The 23,753-nt window shown below is 43.4% G+C and overlaps 1 protein-coding gene across 1 annotated transcript in view; it reads right to left on the bottom strand.

Annotated features, from left to right (window-relative positions):
* Window positions 1-23,753, bottom strand: part of LOC146829214 (transcription initiation factor TFIID subunit 9-like) — a 145,996-nt gene that overhangs the window by 102,561 nt on the left and 19,682 nt on the right. Inside the window, exon 2 of the mRNA XM_085607851.1 lies at window positions 5,861-5,942. Coding sequence (XP_085463977.1) covers window positions 5,861-5,942 — 82 coding nt within the window. The remainder of the gene's footprint in view (window positions 1-5,860; window positions 5,943-23,753) is intronic.

The raw sequence follows: 23,753 nt of genomic DNA, 5'->3' as shown, positions 1-23,753 counted from the left end.
AATATACTTTGATTTGGGAATTTTCCACTTCGTCTTTATAGAAGCTGGTTTGTTTTGTAGCGGTGCCACTGACCCGCCAGATTTTAGGAACATCCCGAACTATGTAAATGAATGCAATTTGCATTCAGTGCTTGTTTTGGCAACCAAGCTGCTCCCCCAGCCCTCTTCCCTGCTCGTAGAAAGACACTGCAAAACAGGAGCTCTCCCTCAAAGGCTCCTGCATTCTCCATTCCGAGACGGAGAGGGAATGTAGTTAACCTCTTCTATGCCCATGACGAGATAGTCTCGTCATGGGCACAGCGCAACCGCGCTCCATGACGAGACTATCTCGTCATGGACCCCGCCCGCTAATACAATGCCCGGCACAGGAGGGGAAAAGGGCGGGGCACTGAAGGGGTTAATGCCAGACAAATTACTGATGTGATATAAAGGCTCTTGGTCGGGTTCTTGGTCTTTTTAATCGATGTTCGGTTATAAAATGGATCGCTTTTATTAGCTAACGTAAGGTAAATGGGTTTGAAAGATGTGTTCTCAACACCTGTGTTTCAGAGATTCACTCCTAATCTCCTAAAGCAAACACAGGCACTTCCATGCAGATGTAAAATAAACCATCTGTTGCCCCATAGTACATGCAACATGCAGACGACATCCAGTACTGTACCAGTCGAAAGCAACAAACCACCCATCATCAACTGAAAGGGCAAAGAAAAACCGAAGGCATCTGCCGCTGGCCACCAGAGGAATACAATTTAATTCACCACCGCAGGTCCCGATTAACCATGTATTATGACTACTTCTAGACACGTTTCACAATAACAATCATATAAGGTATGATTGGAACAAAATCTGACCCAGATTATCATCCGAAGATCTCTCCATTTAGACATTTGGGATTAGTCCGAAGAGGACTGTCCCGCAACCCAAAACTACCAGTTTGGCAAGTCTGTAAACTAAAAAACTCCGAACAGACAAGCCTGTGGGGTAAACACCTTAGCGGACTGTGGAAAAGGGGCCACCACAGGTGATTAAAGCTGTTAGCATAGCGAAAGCCATCAACTGTGTGCCCATGTCCCACACCTTTTCATTTAACACAATCATTAATCACACTCTAGTCCGGTCTCAGTGACTCTGAATAATATATATAGTGTAAGAGACCCAGGGCGGGCGTCAACCGGACAGATATTAACGATAGAATAATTCATGGCAGCCGTGCACTGGAAGCTGCTCTCAGTCACCTCGCGTAGCTCACCTTCCCAAACAGAACAAAGAAAAACAAACACTCTCAGTACAAGAGGCATGCAGCCATTCCTCCCAAGCCAGCACACATCAACAGACCCATGGACAGGACTCCGATGACCGGAATCATACTGACAGCACCTGCGCCTTGCCCCTGAAGTCATGCACTTGAGCATCACCTCCCCCCCATATTACACACAATCAGAAACACTCCAACCTCTCAATACACGAGCACAAGACGATCATGGCCTCCAGTGCAGGAAGAATCCGCTTGGCGTACAGAGCACAACAAACACATTTTCTTTCTGCCCACTGTCCTGGTCAATCTAATTTAGGGCCGGCCATGTGAGTCACATGGCAAGCTGGGGGCTACCAGCCACAGCCTCACCTTCCTCACGCATCCAGCAGTCACACGCAACGGCCGCCGCCCCCACAACAAACACCAAATTGTATTTCCGCCCAGGGCGCTGTCCCGGTCAATCCGATTTAGGGCCGGCTACCAACCAGGACCTCTTCAAGCCAGAACGACCCCACACCCCCTTGAAATGATATGCTATGAAGATAGGTGCTAGAGCTGCACCGGTCTAACGAGGGCATGTGCTTTTGCCGTCCACTTATCCATGAAAAGGCGCAGCAGCGAGACTTAACAAGATTCGGTCCCCATCTCCCACACTGAAGAAACTCCACAATTACATCAATGTAACATATAAACAGTTGCCATTGTTCAAACTGCCTCGCTTACCTAACATGATGATTCCGTTAGCGATATAATTAGGTCTTCGTGGGGGCTACGAAGTTGCGGTTCCTGAGATTGGCAGGATTTCCTCAGCTGTCCCCGATTGGTTGCTGTCCGGCAGAAACTTGTCCTTCAGTGGCCTATTGGGGGGTTGTGAATCTTTGATTCTGCAATGCCGGGAGGTTCCTGGGACACTTCAAGCTGCTTTCCGTGCAGCAAAGAGCGAGTAAACTTAACAGAATTTCTGTGCACGGTCATTTAAATGGAGGGCGGTGGCGAGGCCGGCTGCCCCGCCCACCTTGACAGCCGGAGAGCCTACCTCGGACTTTCTTGCTACCCGTTACTATGAAAAACTGCAGGGTCAGAGTATTGGTTTCTGTTTGTAAAATAAGAACGAGAAGGACTTTAAGGTGGAACCATAACTTTACCAGAGACTCCTTCGTCTGCCTCTTCCTCCTTCCCCCACCGGCTCAACTTGCTCTCAGGAGGGTGACCTCCCCCTCCCCCCCCCCCCCACCGACCGGGATGGCATTTGGGCTGCGGCTGCCTCAGCCAACTAACTTCCTGAACAAGCGCTCACCATGACGCGCTAGCCAAGACGTTTGCCTTTTTCCGCCGTCCCACTTGGACGGCCTAGCCTGCTAAAAGGTTTCTTATCTTTATGGGGCCATGTGTTTGGCCCCATAAAGATAAGAAACCTTTTGCGACGAACACAAAGCAGGCGAGCCCGTCCAAATGGGACGGCTCAGAAAGCTGAGCAAATACGTCACTGACACCTCTTTTCCAATGGCTGGCCACCGTTTAGCATAAACGGTGACGCCGTCCAATGGAAACGAGGTGCGGGGCTTAATGCAACTTACAGAAAATACCACATCTCATTAAATCTCGCCAGCGAGACTGCGCATGCGCGCAGCCTACGCCAGGCGAGACCTATAAACGCAGTAACCATGGCTTTGTTGAATAAAATATTGAAAATGCATCAGTTCCAAAACGATGAGACTGTGAAAGAACTCTAGGCCCTTATTTTCATCTTCTTTCACCGCCTTCTTTTGATGAGCAGGATTTTCTGCCCTAGACCGAGGCAGGAGGAGGCCAAGCACATGCTTTAACAACTCAGACTGGACCATTGTCATTCTGTATGTGGCAATCAGCTGCATACAGAATGACAATGGGCAGGGTGGGGCTGCTCTTGTGCTCTGAGGGTGAGTGCGAATTGGCACCATCAGGGAGTTGAGGCTTCATGCAGGGGGAACAGTGCTGCTCCCTGCAATGCCCAAAATTATGGACAAAAGGCGTCCGTAAAAGGGATCATCACGGACAACAGGCGTGAGATCTTAAGTACGGACGGTCCGTGAAATGTACAGATGGTTGGTCACCCTACATTAAAAGGAATTACCTCTCCATGCTAATACAAGCATTTTACTCTGGGCGCCTCCATAAACCAAGAATTGTCACCAGTATGCCACGGACAGTAACACTTTAAAGGGGAACAAGCTCACACTCGTTTGTGCTCACTTAAATTCACTCACACCCATTTTTTTAATTATTCACCCTCACCCACACTGATTTGCAGTACTCACACTGATTCTCTCATTAATTTCTCACTCCCTCACTTAATCCAACTCATTCTCTCACTCCTCTACACCTCACTCCTTTAGACCCGCTCACTTGTGCTCATGCTCATTCTCCAACACCCTCCCTCACTTGAGCTAAGACACTCCCTCACACGTTACCCCACACATTTGCACTAATTTGCTGTTACTCAAACCCGCACATTAATTCCCACTCGTGCCTCTCATTCATACTATCATTCTTTCGCACTATCACACTCTTGCCCTACCCCACTGTCTAATTCTCAGTTACACTCAGACACTCATTCTCAATACACATGAGCAAACACCTATCTCTCGCCAGCATGAACACAACTTCTGAGGTGGTTTTCTTAAATGTACTTTCAGCTGGATAGACCCTCAAAGCAGGTGCACAGACCGTAATCACCGATTCAGAAAACTGTAGGCACATGCTACAGCAATCTGTCTATTGTTTTTTCACCTCACACTCTCCCAACTCATCACAGGGTTGTTGGAGCCACTGAGGTTCCTGACCCCACTGCACCATGATGATATCGGAAAGGGTGTAGTACCTCGTGAACTGTGGAACTGGAGCCTACAATCTGAAGGCAACCCAAGTTGCTACCTTTACAGGTTATACTAAAGCATATCGAAAATGGGGTGGGCCGGATTTTTCTTTTTTTTAGGGTCAGGGCTGGGTCTTTTCCAGCCCTAAAAATTTCTAATGGCTAGGGCAGGTGTCTTTGTTCACATGCAGACGACAGATTTCACTGCGTCGGTCTACTGTTTTTTCTCATTATACGAACAGTGAACAAACATTGATTATTCACTAAAACAACACTTTGAAACCAGCAGAAAAAGGGGCAGAGCCTTGACACCCATTAGGGAGAGCCATTACTGCATACATCACTTAGTTTTTATTTTGCGCTGTCTTGTTGTTCATTTGACTAGTAGACTATTTAATGTCATCAATAACACGATATTCTAGTCCCTGTGTTTAACATCCTAATCCATTCTGAGGTTTTAGTCCCACTCAACTTCATAGTTGACCTACAATTAGGCTGGTGTTAGAGTTTGTGTATTTTATATTTTTTGCATGCATTTACTCAAGTTTGCATGTACATACAGACATGGTACTACTGCATTTGAAATTAATTTGCTATGACTTGTTAACGTGCCTTTTTCTGAATTATGCTAACCAGGGCATAATTAAGTCTCATCCCATTTTTTTTTTTTTAAAAGGAGGCCTCTTTCAGCAGGTTTAAAATGTATAATTTCTGAAGCAAAGTCATGTTTATTTCCATAGACCTCGTTCTTGGAGAAAACTTTCCAACATGGACACATTAATGTTGCAGTTTCGCAAGGCCTTCCACTAGCTCCCTGTACTTTCATTCACAATAGTTTGCTGCTGTTCTTATAACTGGTTTGTACTGCCATCTCTAGGTGCCATTAGAATATAGTAGGCAGAATGACTGATAGATGGTAAGACAATATGATGCTGAATAGAGCTCTGATCTGATTTGCTGTAAGTGCAATTCCTTTGCTCACACCATGCTCATTTTGTAGAAAATAAGGCTTTGCTATGAGAGAAAACTGCATATAAACCCCAGATTTTGGAGTGGAGCCTGAAGACTTTCCTGATTCTTTTGGGTACCAGTAGGGATAGTGTCCGATTTCTTGCTTTTGCTGCTCCTTTGAGACTTGAAATGTTTCGGAAATTGCACTTTATCCTTCATTGTTCTAATTGGCGGGACATTCTTGGCAACAGCTGCATGCATCTGCTCTTACAATTTCTGTATTGCACCTTTTTAATAACTCAAACATTTAAATTCTTGCCCTAGAACTCAATTGAGTCCGACTTTACGAGATTGCATTTATGACATGTTTTATGGTGCCTGGTCTAGGAGGCACATTGACTCGTGAAAATTAGGTATAACCGTCCTCAAATTCATTCGCCCTTGGGTGAGCTGTTGAGGTGTCATTTTTTGGAGTGTACAATTTTAGAGGTTCCCTGTGCCCGCACTGTATTCCTGATAATTCCCATGATGCCATCAGTATTTCAATAATTGGTTTTGAAACCTGAAAACTTACCTTTACACAATTTAAGACTAAGTTCTCTGCACAGAACTTATTGCGTAAGCAACCTTCTTGCTAGATTATATGAAGCCCTATGTATGCAAATTTCTAAAAAAGAAAACGGTCAAAAACCAAGAGAAAAAGTTGTAGAAAAAATGTGCCTTAAGTGTGATAAAACACAACCCACTTATTTTATTGACAAAGACATCAATCAATTATAGAAAGCAAACATCACACTTACTGTAAGCAAATTCCAACATCTGGTTTATCACTCTGGGTTCATATTCATTAATGCCCATATCTTTCAAAATCTGAGCCATGACCTTCAAAGACAGGGGGGAAAAAAAAAGACAGGGGGGAAAAAAATAAAGGTGAGTGGAAGTATATTAGCGGAGTACAGAATGCAAACTGTTTGATCAGCATCTAAAAAAAAAAACCTCAACTAATGGGAAAGTATTTTTTATTACGGCATTTAATTGCTAATGAAAGCACCTGTCTCATCATCACTAAGGGTCAAAAATGGCATTTTCGCCTTTCTGAAAGGTTTAATAAAAAACTGATAAGACAGCACTCTATACAAGTGTGTAGATTTTCTGGACTCCTGTCTTCCAGGATCTAGTTTTGGCCTATCATTGCCAGGAGGAGTATGACTCAGGTGTACACAGTAGCATTTACCAATTACTCCTTACTGAGATGGACCTACTCCAAGCCACCAGACCCGATTAAAATGGCCACATAATCTCTTCTGAGGACTATACCAACTGTTCAATATTAATGGGCTGCAGCTCTATAAACAAGCAGAAGAAAGTTGAGATATATATATATATATATATATATATATATATATTCCAACTACTTCACTCATGTCTCCACCAATATAACAAGACTTTTGTGTTCCCAGGTTGAATACAACGTAACTGGGCACATATTGCATTATCTTTTAGAAATAAATGTACATTTTTAAAAGCTCCACCCTTACCATCAAAATTTCGATTTTGGCGTGTTGTTGGTTTGTGAATTACACAAAATATATAATAATTTGTGTATCTGTATACTTGTTTCTGTATTTTGAGGTTTGTTTAAGGTTCAACTCGTGGAAATGGCTAGGCTGGGGCCCCAGCTTCTAGCAGTGATTCTGTGGAGTCCACGGAAGCCAATAGGTTAAGAACCGCAGATATAGAGGATTTTCTGATCTGCCGAAGTGATTTAATGATAGAGGGACGATTTTACTGTCAACTTTCCACCATAAGAAATTAGACATCTAGATCGAACAGATGTCCTGCATCAGCCAGAGTGTTTAACTTTGACTGTTGAAAAAACACACTTGTCATTACTAGTTTGCAACTTTGTTTTGCGAAGAACAAAAAGTCGTCATTAATCCAAACACTGTGTTTAATACTGATGCTAGGTTGCAGGTAAATCCTAAATTGCCCATCTAAAATACCAAATCTGACAGAAAAAGTACATAATCCTTAATGAAATTAAATTACATAATATACATGTAGTACATGTGTATGTTCTAGGCAACGTTTGAGGATGTTTAATTTGTATTACAACAATTAGTCTCACATTTCTAAGCAAACAAATATATGGATTATACCCAGAAGTAAAAGGAAAGCAACTCTATTAACTTGAGAACAAACATCAATTGTGTAATAATTAACAAAGTAATCTGTATAGTACCATTTTCAAGAGGTAAATCTACACAAATAAGGCACCATAGAGAAAAACATTAACATATAAGCACACTTCCTTTAGTAAGCAATCTTTAATAGAACATAATTATAGTAAATCTCATAATAATAAGAGCATTGTCTACTGAAATGGAATATTTTCTTGTTAGCCATTTTCACTGTACTTACTTTCCCCGTCTCGGAAGACTGAAAAAAATGACTATGTCCCTTCAAAGATAAACACCAAAAGTTCGATGAGACTGTGTTCCCAAATATGAAAGCGCCTAGGCACTAAATGCAACAGTAGTCAATTAAAGAAACTGAGTCGAGTAGTGTGCCACTTTGGAAGCATAAGGCAATCTGTACACTGGAGCCCAAGGACTCTAACTGCATTGACTGCTATTACCAATTTGCGTTTTTTCCCAATTAAAATCTGGAGTCGGTCTAAATCGCCAGTGTTGGTGTGTATACTGTTTACTGGACAAACTATGCAGTCAAGGGGAGCAATAATTTGTGCATGAAGCTAAAATTTACATTACAGACCTATGGCAGTGTAGTGCTAGAGGCACTCTTGTGGTTTGAGACCCTGTGATGACGTTTGACTACCATTATTTTAACTGACTTTTGTGTGTTATTTCATCCTAGCCTGGATGTACGACGGCCCTGCATCTCTTTTTTCTTGTAATCTTGCGGTCTTTCAGTAGGAGCTGTCACGGAGTAAGACAGCCTTGTTCAAGAACAGAGCGTGTGGGATGTGCATTTGAAAGCATGAAAGGTGTGGAATGTACTCTTGGTTTCGAAGTGCAGTGTTGTGGGCAGTGATGCATACATGCTCGTTGTTGTACTATTGGCTTTGACATGGCCTCATGTCATCTTGTTTTCGGACTTCGCCTTGCTTCAGCTTTTCTGCGTGCACAGCAGTGCCTGCAAGTTGTTTGGGTTATTAGGAGTGCTTACTATTGGCTTTGAAATTGCCTCATGTCATCCTTTTTCCCTGGCTTTGCCTTGCTTCAGATTTTCTGTGTGCACAGCAGTGCTTGCAAGTTGCTTGAGTTATTCACGTTCAAGGTCTTTGTTTTCGTGAGGGATTGTTTATGTGTTCTGAAAGCCTTGTGAGCTTCGTCAAGATAGAGGCTGGAACGAAGAAGGGGACGTGAGAGCTCCTTCCTGCCGTGGGAATGCTTGCTTGAAACCTGGCCAGTTCTGGTAAGATTCCTCCAGGGGGAGCTCTTTCTTGAACCTTCTAGTGTGTTTAAAGCGGAGGGTTGTGAACTCGGAAACCGGGAGTTTGAGATCCAAGCGAGGGCGGACGCGTCTATCTCAGAGTATGAACCCTGGTTGCTGAAGGCTCTCAATCACGGCTGTTTACTTCCCCAGTCTGAGATACGGTGTTTTGCACCAGGTGATGTATTCTGTTTTGATTATTGCCGCTGTGATGTGAGCCAGTGGCTGTGATCATTTGATGTGTGGGAGAGTGTGTTTTCTTTGTGATGTGTGAGTGAGTCAAGGTGCACCACCAAAGTAATTATATATATATATATATATATATATATATATATATATATATCTTTCTGATCTCTTGCAGGATAGGATGTCCAGTATATTTGCTTGAGTCTTATCTCATTATTTGATGCTTGTTTATTAATCAGTATTATACATGCATTTAGATTATTGTTTGCATATAAACATATATATCCCTTTGTATATTTGAATCTTTTGCATTTGACATCTGGGAAAGCTTTTGAGAGCATTGTGTAAAATAAAACCCCAAGCCTTATTCTAAAAGAGAGAGAGTCCTTGCATTTTGTAAGATAGAACCCTTTTCTAAAGGTGCTGTGTTAAAGTGTTTTGACTGCGCATAGTTTTGGGCTACCGTGTGGAAGATTCGGTGTTATCTGATAGGCGCAATCAAAACAGGCAGGTAGAGCAATTCCACTATGCAATATCAAGAGGCACCAGTCATGAAACAAGCATTTGAAATGCAATCAGTCTCGCATTTCTGAAAGTTAGAGCAATTGGCGTTGTAAATGTAAATATTTTGTACTTGTGTGTTGTGGCGTGGATGGATGTATGTGGTGTGAAGTGGGATTATGTGGATAGTAAAAGGTTTGTATTTTAGTGTATTGGAATTATGTGGGGTGGGATTGGGTGTTATGGAGAGCAATTATGTGGTATGGTATTTTGTGTTGGGGAGTGTAATGCAATGGAGTTTAATTAGGTTGCGTCCTGTTGAATTTTTTGGGGTGATGTGGAATTAAGCGGTGTGGATAGTACATATGTGGTGTGTTATACAACGATGTTGATTTGTATTATGTGGTTTATTGTTGAATTATGTGATGGGGAATGGAAACGTTTTGAGTTGATTTGTGTGGAACTGCGCGGCACTGATTGAAATTATGCTTATTGCAAATGTGTGGAGTGTGTTTATGTGGATTGCTGCTATGTAGTATAGATTGGTTTTATGTGAGGTGCATTTATGACTTCGTGAATAGAGTGATTATGTAGAGTTGAATTATGTTGTGGTGAGTGGTATTATGTGTAGTGTAATTATGCTCTGTGGTTTTGAATTGTGTTGTGCGGAATTGTGTGTCACAGTAAACATCAAGTTATAATGAAGGGTGGGTTTGAAGGAAGGATATAGGGAGAAAGGGTGAAAGAAAGAAGAAAGTTAGGATGGGTTTGAGGGAAGGAGGTAGGGTGGAAGAGTAGAAAAGGGAGGAAAGGAGAGAGGACGTTTAACGAAGAAGGAAAATTAAAGGACTTGGTGAGAGAAAAGTAGTAATTAGTAAATCGGAATTAGAGGGAATATGAGAGGAAGAGAGTGGGGTAGAGTTGAAGTAATGAAGAGAAGGTAAGGAAAAGTGAAAGGAGTGAAGGAAGCGAAGGAGAGATGAATGAAGCGATTGTAAGAAAGGAGTACCTGATGGAAGTGAAAGGAGTGAAGGAAGCGAAGGAGAGATGAATGAAGCGATTGTAAGAAAGGAGTACCTGATGGAAGGAAGAACATAATGCGGTAGAGCGTGGATGCAGTGGAGAAGAATGAAAGTGAAAAGACGACTTAAGGGCTGAATAAAAGAAAGGCAGGAAGGGAGTGGATGCTGTTTTGGTCCCACTGAAAAACATTAGTGAGTATGGATTGCTACAGCAGAATGTGCCATACCAAGTGGCTAACGTGCCTCAGTATATTTGCAACTAAGTTCAAACAACTTAGAAACGGTCTGCTCTGCCTTTCATATTTCTAAGCTCCATACAATAAATACCATTGAATTTAGTAATAACACAAGTCGTTTGCAGTGCTGTGAAGCTACCGTGTGGTGATAACAAGGATCACATAATTTCAAGTGTAATCTCAAAACTCAGGACTATAAAGATTAGCTGCCAGAACTATTGGTGTATGCCTGCCCATTTAAGTGTCACAATGTCACTTACTTAGTGCCTAACTTGGCTAGTCCCCACTCTTACTTTTTGTTAGGATTTGTGCTCTGTTCACCAGTTTCAAAAACCCATTCACCACAAGTTAGGCCACAGAACAGAATAACGCAATCGTACACCTGCCTCACCACTCCGACAATTATTGCAAATATCGTCTGCGAAAGCAAGGGCTTCGCGCCCCTTGATCGAACTGTGGATCCTAAGCAAACACTACCCCAGATCCCTGTGCCTCAAATTCCCTATGAGCCAGCACTGGCTTGGGCGATGCAGTTTACCAAATACCCGATTTTTAAGCGCTACATACAAGGTAGGCATCTAGAGTGTGTGAAACGTATATTCAAATATATCATATTGGCCCAGGTCATCTGAATGGCTGTAGTACTGAGTTTGCATGTGAAAACATTGATAGTGCAAAAGAGGAACTAAATAGGAGCAAATAAACCATCTACACAACAGCCATAGGCACCGTGAATTAAGGATGCTACGCCATCAGAGGAACCATCTCTCACCCAAATTGCAGTCGGGGGGGGGGGGGGGTGTTGTTAGAGTTTATTTCATGATAACAATAAGGCTAACACCTGAAAAATGCCATGCGGGAAGAAGCGCATGACAGGAACATGGTGTCCCTAATGACAACTTGTAACCTTGTGATGAGGTGGCGAATTGTCTCAAAGGGCAAACCTAAAAAAAAAAAAAACAATCTCAGTAAAGCCTGCAGGTGACGGAGAAGTAGTAATTTCACAGGGTCCATATTTCAGGTAAGAAAGATCAAAATCATTCTAGAGAAGTTCCAGTATTCAAACTGGTGTTATTAAGAAAGGCAGAATGATGTGCTACACTGTCACTTTTATTCACTAGGGGAAAAAAAATAGGTCGTGCCAAAAATTGAGGATGCCCTCCATGCAAAAAGTTTGCTGAAGCGTGAGCTAAAGTGCACAACCTTATTTTATATTTCGTGTGAGGGCTGAAATGGTTGACACGGCATTATACCCTCTGTCAGTATTATTGACTGATTTCCTAGGGAAATCCATGAAACCTTTCCACTCCTTTTGTGTCATGAAGGTGCAATTTGAGGGCACGAAGGGGAGGACTGATATTTATGGCAGCCTATGCAGCGCGAGCACAGCGGTTAGGATGGAGAGAAACCACTCTGAAATACACCGGAGACTCTGAGCAAATGATGCAAGAGTGAAAACTTGCATTACCCGAGTGGAGACAAGAAGGGAGGCAAAAGCATTTTAAATAGTTATTGCAGGGACAGAAAGATCTCGTAACAACTGCTAAAAAAACAAGCATCAGGCGCCGTGGTAATAAAAGGAGCGAGGCTGCACAAGTCCCCTGACATAAGAGTAGCACCTTTGTGGCTAACAAAAGGAGACTCCAAAATTGACCCCCAGAGTGAGAGGACATGGCACAGCAGTCAAGGCTGCCGACTTGGGAGTTGGTGATCTGTGTTTGAGCCTCGGCATCGGCTCAACATCCAGTAAATCTGGCCAAATCACTTAAGCTTCCCCCTGGCCGCCCTAAAATATACACATTTAAAAAAAATGAAAGCATCGATATCGGAGGTGTGGCAAGCACTGCTGTGGGAGGGGTGGGCGTGGACTGCACAGGAATAATTAAGTAGGCAGGCAAATGAAGTTGCTCAAGGGTGGTAAGCAGAACACTCGACCACAAAAAAAGAAAAAAAAAAGTGCTCTCATAGCTTTCCAAGTAAATTGATGAGTAAGAGAATGTGTAACAGGAGCAGTCCTCATGGGAGGATACAAAAGTCCGAAAGGAAGGACAACTAACTACTTTCACCAATGAAAAGTCCGCATTGTTAAAGGACAGCAAGAGGAACCAATGAAAAAGATGGGCATTTTTTGAAGTCCATATCCTAGATACACCAGGTCTCTTCGAGACAGCGAATGCACTGCCTAGGCGAGACCTAAAAACTATTGCAAATTTGAATACTAAAATAAACCTGGCAAAAATGCACTCCCTACATAGTTGAGAAGAAAAGACATAAACCAATAATCTGAAAGCAAAGTATAATAAAATTCAATACAGTGACTAGACGTAGGAAAACGGGAAATGATACATATCCAAAACAACCATACTCCATGTGCTTGCAGAAACATTATAAATTACCTGTGTAGACTACAGAGGTATAGATTGAGGCAACAGTCGTCAAACCCAGTGGCATAAAATGTTACACGGCCCACAGAACAAAACACTAGACCATAACTCCAGTAAAAACCATCAGAAAACACAAACTCAAACCTTCTGAAGTAAATTGTGAAATTAGCAGACTAACTTCTTTCATACAAAAAATAGTTTCCTTTATTATAATATTTTGTGAATGGCTTCAAGGGACAACAGCTGAATTTTCCTATTTACCTAGAAAGCGTAAACTAAATAGAAAGGAACACTGGTGATTATACTACACATGCCTAGAGCATGGAGGTTAATTTGCTATTCATCAGCAGAAGAGTTAGGCAGTGACAGAAGATAAGTGACTACTACTGGAGGGGATAAGCACAACAGAGGGGAGGGTGGGTGTTGATATGAGGTGGGAGGAAAGCAGCAACATGGAAGAGAATGGGGTGGGGTCAGGGTGTGGGAATGTGCAGAAACGGCCAAACGCACAGGAGAAACAGTGTAGAAGAGAGGAAGCAGATTTGAACACACAAAAGATGATATGACAAGTTATATACAAACATACAAAGGAAAAATAGTTCTCTAGGAAGGATACAACTCACCCACTCAAAGCATGATTAGGGCAAAATGCTACCCTGGTGGGACAAAGAGAAGAATAAGCAGGAAAGCAACACAAGCTGGACCAGGGCTCAGACCTGGGCAAGAAATCAATTAGATCGTGAGCAATAGAAACCCTGAAAACCCACTCCAAGTAAAAGTTAAAGCATTTGTAACAATAGGGCTCAAAAAAAGTTTAAGCTAGAAAAATCTCTATATAGTGAGACCTAAAAATGGGAACTAGTAGTCTCACGTCTCATACAGCCAGTACCATAGTGGGTTTCCTCAACTGATACAATAAACTTCTTAACTAGATTTTGTCTTCTCCAAACAAAACTGTGCTCAGTAATAACAAACCAGGTACAAAAAATAATTAAGTCTTGTTCAACCTTGAAGTGTGCTTAAGATTCAGTTATTTACAGCATTTGACATAATACATACCAAAGTATAGGTAACTTTACACACATGAACTTAAGTCAAAACGAAATTCCTGTGGTTGCAGACAGTAGCAAATTGGACAGGTCATTAACAGATCAGAAGAATGTTAATGTCGATAAGAGATCATAATTTGGTGCAAAACTATATATTATCTACTGGCGGTTGCCAGTAGATAGTTATAGTTAGGACCCTCTTACCATAGGAAATCCGCAACATTCTATTTTGAATAACTTTGGCGCCGGTCAACGAATCCTCGCAAAATTTTCAAAATAGGTGGGGCGTTGAGCTCCGCTCCTACCCTGAAAGTCTCGGGGGGGATTCGTCAAGCGGGGGCTGAGATAAAAGGGGGGGTCCCAAAACGCGTTTTTCCCATGCATTTTTCCATAGGACCTTTAGACAGAGCTACAGCCCGAACGGCTGAACAGAATTTAATGAAATTTGGAAGAGAGGTAGTCCTCAGGTCAAGGAAGTGCCTTTTGTAGGTTTGGTGTAAATCTGTTCAGTAGATTCTGAGAAAATAGCCTTTAAAATCAATATATATATCTGAGCCAGCTTACGGTGCGCTTACCGTACGCGTACGGTGACGTGCGCGAGCGCGATTCTGATTGGCCGTTAGATCTTAGTAAACATTCGAATCGGTCGAAACCAGGAAGCGGCGGCCGCCATTTTCTCTCTCGCACTCTGACAGGGGGTTGAAAAACAAAGTGCAAAAACATGTAAAGGGGCTGTTTAGACAGCTCCCAAGCACCTAGCCATGTCGAGGGAGTCCCCAACGATCCCCCAAGTGAAAAAAGGCAATTTTAATTTTTTCGAAAATTTCGCCGATTACGCTTACCGTACGGTAATAAATAATAATAAAAAAAAAAAAATCCACATTCTCCCCACCCCGTGTGCAAATGGTGCCCGAAGGTCACCATTTGTGCATGGCTTATTACAGCAAAACAAAACATATATTTTACCTGTCACAACGATGCTCATCATATGTCCTCCATGTGCGCACGGTGCGCGAAGCGCATCGTGCGTTCATGGCCCATCTAGCGTAACGTGGGCACGCGGTGCGCGAAGCGCACCGCATGCTCACTGTGCGCACGGAACAAACTGCGTTAAGTGGGCGCGCACGCCACAAATGGCGTAAAGTAACTTAGCATTTAAAAAAACGTACAAATTCACTGAAAAAAACCATAGGTTTCACACGTTATAGTTAGCTGGACATTTTACTGATAAAAAACCAATGAAATTCCCCCGTTATAGTTACTGTAGGCAACTATAACTCACGCGACCGTAATCCTCTGCTGATGCTAATACTGTATTTAGACACTTATTTGCCCATGTCTTCTTCCATTAAATTTTAGCTATACGTATATTACAAATATTTTTTTTTCATAAAGACACATATGTCATCAGCAGAGGATTACGGTCGCGTGAGTTATAGTTGCCTACAGTAACTATAACGGGGGAATTTCATTGGTTTTTTTATCAGTAAAATGTCCAGCTAACTATAACATGTGTGAAACCTATGGTTTTTTCAGTGAATTTGTACGGTTTTTTAAATGCTAAGTTACTTTACGCCATTTGTGGCGTGCGCGCCCACTTAACGCAGTTTGTTCCGTGCGCGCACGGTGCGCTTCGCGCACTGCGTGCCCACGTTACGCTAGATGGGCCATGAACGCACGATGCGCTTCGCGCACCGTGCGCACATGGAGGACATATGATGAGCATCGTTGTGACAGGTAAAATATATGTTTTGTTTAGCTCTAATAAGCCATGCACAAATGGTGACCTTCGGGCACCATTTGCACACGGGGTGGGGAGAATGTGGATATATTTTTTTTTTTTATTATTATTTATTACCGTACGCGTACGGTAAGCGTAATCGGCGAAATTTTCGAAAAAATTAAAATTGCCTTTTTTCACTTGGGGGATCGTTGGGGACTCCCTCGACATGGCTAGGTGCTTGGGAGCTGTGTAAACAGCCCCTTTACATGTTTTTGCACTTGGTTTTTCAACCCCCTGTCAGAGTGCGAGAGAGAAAATGGCGGCCGCCGCTTCCTGGTTTCGACCGATTCGAATGTTTACTAAGATCTAAGGGCCAATCAGAATCGCGCTCGCGCACGCCACCGTACGCGTACGGTAAGCGCACCGTAAGCTGGCTCAGATATATATATTGATTTAAAGGCTATTTTCTCAGAATCTACTGAACAGATTTACACCAAACCTACAAAAGGCACTTCCTTGACCTGAGGACTACCTCTCTGCCAAATTTCAAGTAATTCTGTTCAGCCGTTCGGGCTGTAGCTGTGTCTAAAGGTCCTATGCAAAAATGCATGGGAAAAACGCGTTTTGGGACCCCCCTTTTATCTCAGCCCCCGCTTGACGAATCCCCCCGAGACTTTCAGGGTAGGAGCGGAGCGTAGCGCCCCACCTATTTTGAAAAATTTGCGAGGATTCGTCAACCGGCGCCAAAGTTATTCAAAATAGAATGTTGCGGATTTCCTATGGAAACGTGGTCCTAACTATAACTACCTACTGGCGACCGCCAGTAGGTAATATATATATATATATATATATATATATATATATATATATATATATATATATATATATATATATATATATATATATATCCCAAAAGCACTTTCCTTAACTCTCCGCCAAGAGAAACAGACGCTCCATGGATGCTGAATCAATGCTGTTTTCAATTGATTTTATGTGCAGTGAGCATTGTGTAGTACAAAAAAAAACACTCCTGGAGCGTTTTGGACGCCTTGGTGACGAGTTACAGAAAGTGGGTTGGAGATTGATGGGTTTCTCACCCAAGCAAAAACCACAGGACTTGGGTATTTTATTTTCATGTTTTATATAGCGCAAACATGACCCAGAAATGGGTATCAGAGCGCTTCACAAATATATATATATATATATATATATATATATATATATATATTGCAAAGTAGTTTTAAAACAGTACAATTGAAATCAATAAATAGTTGTGGTCTCAATAAAAATGTTAAGAGAGGAAAAACATTTGTACATTCCCTGATACAATTATAAAGAGCCTAGGTTATCAACGTATAATACATATGTACTTGTTCTGGGTATTTATAGATGTAGCAGTCCTCCAGCAGAAATCTCACTGCGAGTAAGGATAAGCGTGATGCGCCTAGTAATAGAGTGAAGAGCTCCATCTAAAGTCAGGTAATGGAACAGTTTGCAGATATAGATACTCAGCTAGGGCTTCTAGACCATGAAGTGAAACGGGCTGCTGAGGATTAAGGGAGGAATTTGCTCATTAGGAAGGACTTAGCTTCTTTTTTGAATATAGAAGTAGATGAGATATTTCTAATGCTTGGTGGGAGCGAGTTCCATATAATATGTGGTAATGTGAAGTAATATGGAGGACAGACAGACGGATCAAAAAGCCCAACTTCTCATATCATTTTCTGAAATAGGGACAGACAGATAGAAATAGTGTGTTATCACAACAACAGTAATTGCCCCCATTCCCAAACAAAAAAAGACCAACATCCAGGAAGGTGTTATCACTACAATTTTGCAAATATAAACTGCAGAAAGATTAATAACTTTCTTACTACGAAATTTGTAAGGATATTGGGTAAATGGTTATTCCAGACCAAATGCCAGTTGTTACTTCGTAGGTGTTCTTTTCACCCTTACATATCAATATACATGTATGGTATATACAAACCCCTTACTAGGATTGAAATGCTTTTTTTTTTTTTATTTTTTAAATGTCACTGATGTATTTAAGAAAGTGAACTATGAGAAGGATAATTTCTGGTTCAAAAAAGGCGTGCAAGCCAAAACTTGTATCCGCAAATAAATGATAAGTTGCTGTGTCAATGTTTTCTTTGTGGGGGAATCAAGGCTTTGTGATTTATCTGTGGAGGATTGTTCGATCGTCATGGAGTACTGGTTGTGCCAGGGCATGATAGAACTTCTTTTGAGCAGTGTTCGACAATCATATTTATATTCACGTTTTACCCACACAAACTCATAGAAATTCAGCTGTTATTGCTACACTCATGTTTAACTCGTGGCCTAAAGTTACTTAACAGCGTGAGTTATAGTTCCTTCAGATAAGAATAACTACAAGCATAACTGCTGAATTTCTAAGGTTTTGTATGGGTAAAACTTGAACCTCCATGTAACCTTTGTTTTTTTCAGCGAAAGTTTCTAAATGTAAAGTAATATACAATTACTGTATGTTAATACAAGAACCGCTGAGCACAGCCTCCAACCCACCCTCCCCCACCTCATGTACCCCACCTTACGCAGCCCGGGTATGGTGTGTGAGTAGGTGATTTCTTTTTCCAATTGGGCTTCGGACTCGCGGGTAAATCCACCGAGGATCCACACCCCAAGAAAGCTATATCCTTCTTTCTTCAATAACTAGATTTACCACAATTCACAAAAAGCACAATCTGCGGGCCAAGATCTAGCTTTTTACCAAATTTGGTGCAATTCCCTTCAGCGGTTCGGGCTGTATCTAAATCTTGCAAATTCCCTATAGACATTGCATGGGGGAAATTGATTTGGGACTCCCCATTTGATTAATCACCCCGAAGCTTTCCACAGAGCAGCTAAAGTGATTCGTCAAATGGCACCAAAGTTATTGGCGAAACAAAAAAAACGTTGTCTATGGGAAAAGCTGGTTCTACCTATACCTACCCACTTGCTATCACCGGTAGGTAGAATTATTAACTTTGGCTTTGTGTGCCGAATCAGCACAAAACTTCCCAAAAAATAAAGTTAATTCATTTTAGCTTCTTCATTGAAAGTTTTGCACAAATTCATCAGTGGAGACTAAGCTGGAGGGGGAGTCGGTCTCAAAGTGTTAATTTCCCATTTTCACTCCCCTAGGAAAGTATGCTCTCTGACACAGAAAAATGGCTAGATTTGTTAGGTTATAACTTTACCCAGAAAGCATGTTTTTTTCATTATCTGGTGTGATGTAAAGCCATTCAGTAATTTGAGGATTGCTGGTGTCCAGATATGTTCGGAATGGGCAACTTAAAAGAGGGGGGGGGGGGGGAAAGAGGCCTGGTCAATACTGCTTGGATAACCACAACATAAATATGTTGTGACACCTATTACAGGACTCAGGGACATAGTCACTGCGTCAGGAAAACGAACTTTAAAAAAAAAACAAGGGCGGGTGGGGGTTGGGGGGGGGGGGGGGTGGGGAGGAGAGCATACACTGACTCCCAAGAGCATGTTGGGGGGGAGGCCCTAGGGACAGCCTCTCTCCCCACCCCCCTTGATCGGCTGGCAACACAATGGACAGGTTGTAGCAGATATTACAGAACTCGGGTACTTGGTCCCAGTTAGAAATGGGGGTCTCTAGTGGCATAAGTAGGTACATTTGTCCAAATAGGGACCCTTGCTTCTAGTCTGGGTACGGGAGATACACATTTTAGATAACTCCTGCTCACCTCCTAGGTAGCTTGGCACGAGCAGACAGAGTTATCACAAAGGCAATGTGTAAAGTATTTGTACTCCAAATACTCATTAATACAGTGATAACACCACAAATGGATAGCAGACCGGTTTAGAAAAATAAAGTATCTTTATCTAAACTCAACAAGACCAAAACAACAAAAATTCAACATACATGTAATAACAATATGACTTTAAAAAGGTTTCAAACAACTTGACTCACAGAAAACTATGGATGCGCGATTTCTCTCAATGTACCTGTAGTTGCAATAAAATTCACAAGGCCAAACAGCCGCAGAGATGGTAAGCGTGGAAAAACAAAAATGCATCAGTTCCTGAGACCATGAGGAAGCGATGCAACAGTTCTGCTGCACGCAAGAGAAGTGATGCGTTGAACACGGTCTGTAGGGGGAACTGATGCGTCGGGTCCAAGACGGTTCCGGTCTGCGGGTGATGAGTCAGGAAAAACATGCCGCACAGGTGCGATGCGTGGGAATCCAGAATGCGCCGGCGATCGATGCACCGGCGTCGAGCAGTGCTGCGTTGGATTCTTCAGCGGCGATCCCTTAATGCAACTAGTTCTTGCAGCAGCGACAGACGATGCATCTGTTTTGTCAGCAGCACAGCGATGCCTGTAGATTCTTCTCGCACAGCGGTGCTACGTTGGAAAAACCTGCCGCAAGGAGAGCGATGCATCGAATTTCTTGTAGTTGTGTTGCTTTTCCAGCTTTAAACAGCGGGAACAACCTCCAGAGGCCCAACACAGTAACCTCTTGGCAGGTCAGAACTCCCAGCAAGGAACAGGAGGCAACCACTACTCAAGCCCTTGGAGATCTTCCTCAAGAAGGGGGACACAGCAATGTCCTTGTACTTTCATTGGCAGATACAGCTACTGCCAACCAGAGACAGCACACAGCAAAGGGGCTGTAGTCATCCTCCAGTTTCTCCAGCTCTTCTCCATGGCAATGGTTCATTTTGATACCAAAAGTAGTGGTCTCTTTGAGCAAGGGTCTCGGAGCCCAATCCAAACCAGTTCTGTCCTCACTGGTGCAGTATGACCCCAGGGGGTGGAGACAGCATTGTGCAAAGGAGACAGGCCCTATTCAAGTGCTAGTAAACCTCCTCCCACCAATCTAAATGCAGCCAAGCCCCATTCAGCTCAGCGTCTTTCAGGAAGGGCCAGGCACCCCCAAAGTGGCTGTCTACAGTGAAACAGTGAATGCACATGCCCTACCGCCGTCACTCCAAAACCATACGGTCAATACACAAACAGGCAGAGGCACACAGAATGGTTAACCAAGAAAGTGCCTACTTTCCGTCCATCATCTTGTGTGTTTTGCTGTTCGCCCTATGTGGGAAGGGTATGCCCAGACGTGGGTCCCGTGATACCTACGCCACTGGAATCAAGCTATGCTGGCTGAAGAGGGGTGATACCCCGAAACCGGTCCTACGATGCTTGATTCTGGTCCAGGGAAGACATGGCTTGGCAGTTCAGGCTGGACTGGTCCCATGAGGCACAGGGTCAAGACTGATTGCATATGGCCATGCCTGAACTGGGGTGGCGTGGTGAGCAAAATAACAATGGATTAAACCCAGATCTGTGGCTGGGGGTGAATGTTTTGCCAATGTGCAACATTCCGTCCATCATCTTGTGTGTTTTGCTACTTTCTAGAAGTGGCATTTTCAAACACAATTTAAGATCCCGGTTTACTAAAAGATGTGTTATTAAATTAGGAGTTCAGAGAGCCTAAACTTTATTTCTTCATCTTGTCTCACTGGGAAGTTCTACTTGTAAGAGGTTATAAAGCATTTCCCATTCTATCCTATGGGGCAAAATAGCCTTTTAATAGTGAAAAAACTAATTGGCAGTATTTCACTATCAGTATATGTTACATACACCAGTACATGTTTTATGTTTCACAAACACTGCACCCTGCCCAGAGGGGTACTTTGGGCCTACCATAGGGGTGTCCTACGTGTAAGAAAAGGAAAGGTGATGGCCTGGCAAGTGCGTACACTTGCCAAGTCGACATGGCAGGTAATAAAACTGCGCACAGACACTGCCGTGGCAGGTCTGAGACATCTTCTCACGACTACTCGTATGGGTGGCAAAATCAGTGCTGCCGGCCCACTATAAGCTTTTGATTTACGGGCCCTGGCACACTTCAGTGCACTTTACTAGGGACTTACCAGTAAATCAAATATGCCAATCAGGGAGAACCAAATTATAACAACAATTTACACAGGGAGCACTTGCACTTTGACACTGATCAGCAGTAGCAAAGTGTCCAAAGCATCTAAGCCAGAAAAAACAAAACCCAGCACAGCATCAAAAATACAGGAGGTAGAGGCAAAAAGTCAGGGGAGACCACGCCAAACATGCTAAGTCTAACACGTGTCCTTTCCAGCTGAAAGATGGGGAGAACTATCCACCCTCTTGGGAGTTCTCATCACTAAGGAGGAAGAATCTGGACAGACCATCCGCATTGATGTGTTCTGTACCAGGGCGGTGTTCCATCGTAAGGTATATTCCCTGTAGGGAGAAGGACCACCTTAACAGTTCTGAGGGGCCTGTGGTCTGTCTGAACACGGAAGTGAGTCCCAAACAAGTCGGGTCTTAACATCTTCAGCACCCAGACCACAGCAAAAGCTTCTCTCTCAATTGCACTCCACCTCTGTTCCATGGGAAGTAGCCTTCTACTAATGAAAGCTACAGGTTGGTCCAAGCCCTCGTAGTTCCAATTGTACGAGTACTGCTCCCACACCATGCTCTGAAGCATCTGTCTGCACAACAAATTTTTGGGAGAAACTGGGTGCCTTGAGCACGGGCACGGAGCCGATCTTAGGCTGTGGGGACGCCACCTGGCCACTTCCTACCTGGTGCCCTAAATACACCACAGATCCCTGCCCTATCTGGCACTTACTTGCCCTGATAGTGAGGCCTGCCTTCTGCAGAGCCTTCAACACTTCACAGAGGTGTTGCAAAAAGCTGGAGCTGAACACAGCAATGTCAATCAGGTATGCAGCACTGAATTCCTCCAGCCCGGACCGTACCTGGTTGACTAGTCTCTGGAATGTGGTAGGGCCGTTCTTCAACCCAAACGGCATGACCCAGAACTGGTAGTGCCCCTTTGGTGTTGAAAACGTAGACCTCTCTCTTGACCCATCAGTCAAGGCAATCTGCCAATACCCAGACGTTAGATTAAATGTACTAAGTTACTGTGTGTACCTCCCAGCGATCAATGAGCTCATCAGCTCTGGAGATGGGGTTCAGGGCAGTCCTGGTGACGGCATTGAGCCCACGGTAGTCCACGCAGAACCGGAGTGGCACCGGGTGCAGCAGCTTTCGGAACCAAGACCGCTGGGCTAGCCCATAGGCTGCTGGAGGGCTCCATCACCCCTAACGCCAACATCTTAGTAAACTTCTTCCTTAATGCTGGCCCTGACTGCCAGTTACTTTATAAATTTTATGTTTTAGAGGTAAACTGTCCCCAGTGTCCACATCATAGACACACCAATTGGTGATTCCTGGAGTCAGGGAAAACAGTGAGGTAAACTGTCCCAGCACCTGGCGACAGTCTCTCTGCTGCTCTTGGGTCAATGCGGGAGAGAGGTTCACTCCATACACTGACCCATCATATTCCTTGGCTGCCAGGAAGAGGCTCACTCTCCTCTTCCATCATCTGTAGCCAGAAGCATTGTTTCTTCAGACTTCTCAAGCGGAGGTTTGAGGTGGTTCATGTGTAGGACCCTCAAAGGGTTCCTGGGAGTCTGCAAGTTGACCAAGTAGGTCATATCACTCTTGCGCTCCACTACCTCAAATGGACCAGTACACTTGAATTGGAGCGCAAAAGGCCCCATTGGTGCCATCACCCACACTTTTTAGCCAGGCTGAAACTCAACCAGAGTGGTATTCTGGTTGTACCATCATTTTATCTCCTCCTGGCTGGCTTCCAGGTTCGCCTGAGCGATATTCCTGAAGTGCAGAGTCTGGTTTCTGAAAGCCAGCATGTAGCTGAACACATCTTGGGGGGGGGAGGGGGGGGGTCTTACCAGTAGTTTCCTCCCAGCCCTCCTTCACCAGACTCAGAGGTCCTCTCACAGGTTGCCCATACAGCAATTCCTAGGAACTGAACCCTAAGGATGTCTGCAGTACCTCCCTGTAGACAAACAGCAGGCATGGTAGGAAGATGTCCCACTTAAGTGTCATGGGTTCTGCAAGACCCTTTATCATGCTTTCCAGGGTTCAGTTGAATCTCTCAACCAACCCATTCCCTTGGGGATGGTAAGGAGTGGTGAATTTGTACATTATACCACACTCCTCCTACAGTGACTTCATATACCTGGAAATGAAGCCTGTACCACAGTCAGAGGCCACCTCTCTGGGGAACCCCA

This window comes from Triturus cristatus, chromosome 5_2 (assembly GCF_964204655.1).
Source record: "Triturus cristatus chromosome 5_2, aTriCri1.1, whole genome shotgun sequence".
In the NCBI taxonomy this organism is placed as follows: domain Eukaryota; kingdom Metazoa; phylum Chordata; class Amphibia; order Caudata; family Salamandridae; genus Triturus; species Triturus cristatus.
The sequence above is the reverse complement of the archived record's forward strand: the minus strand, read 5'-3'. Positions and strand labels throughout refer to the sequence as shown.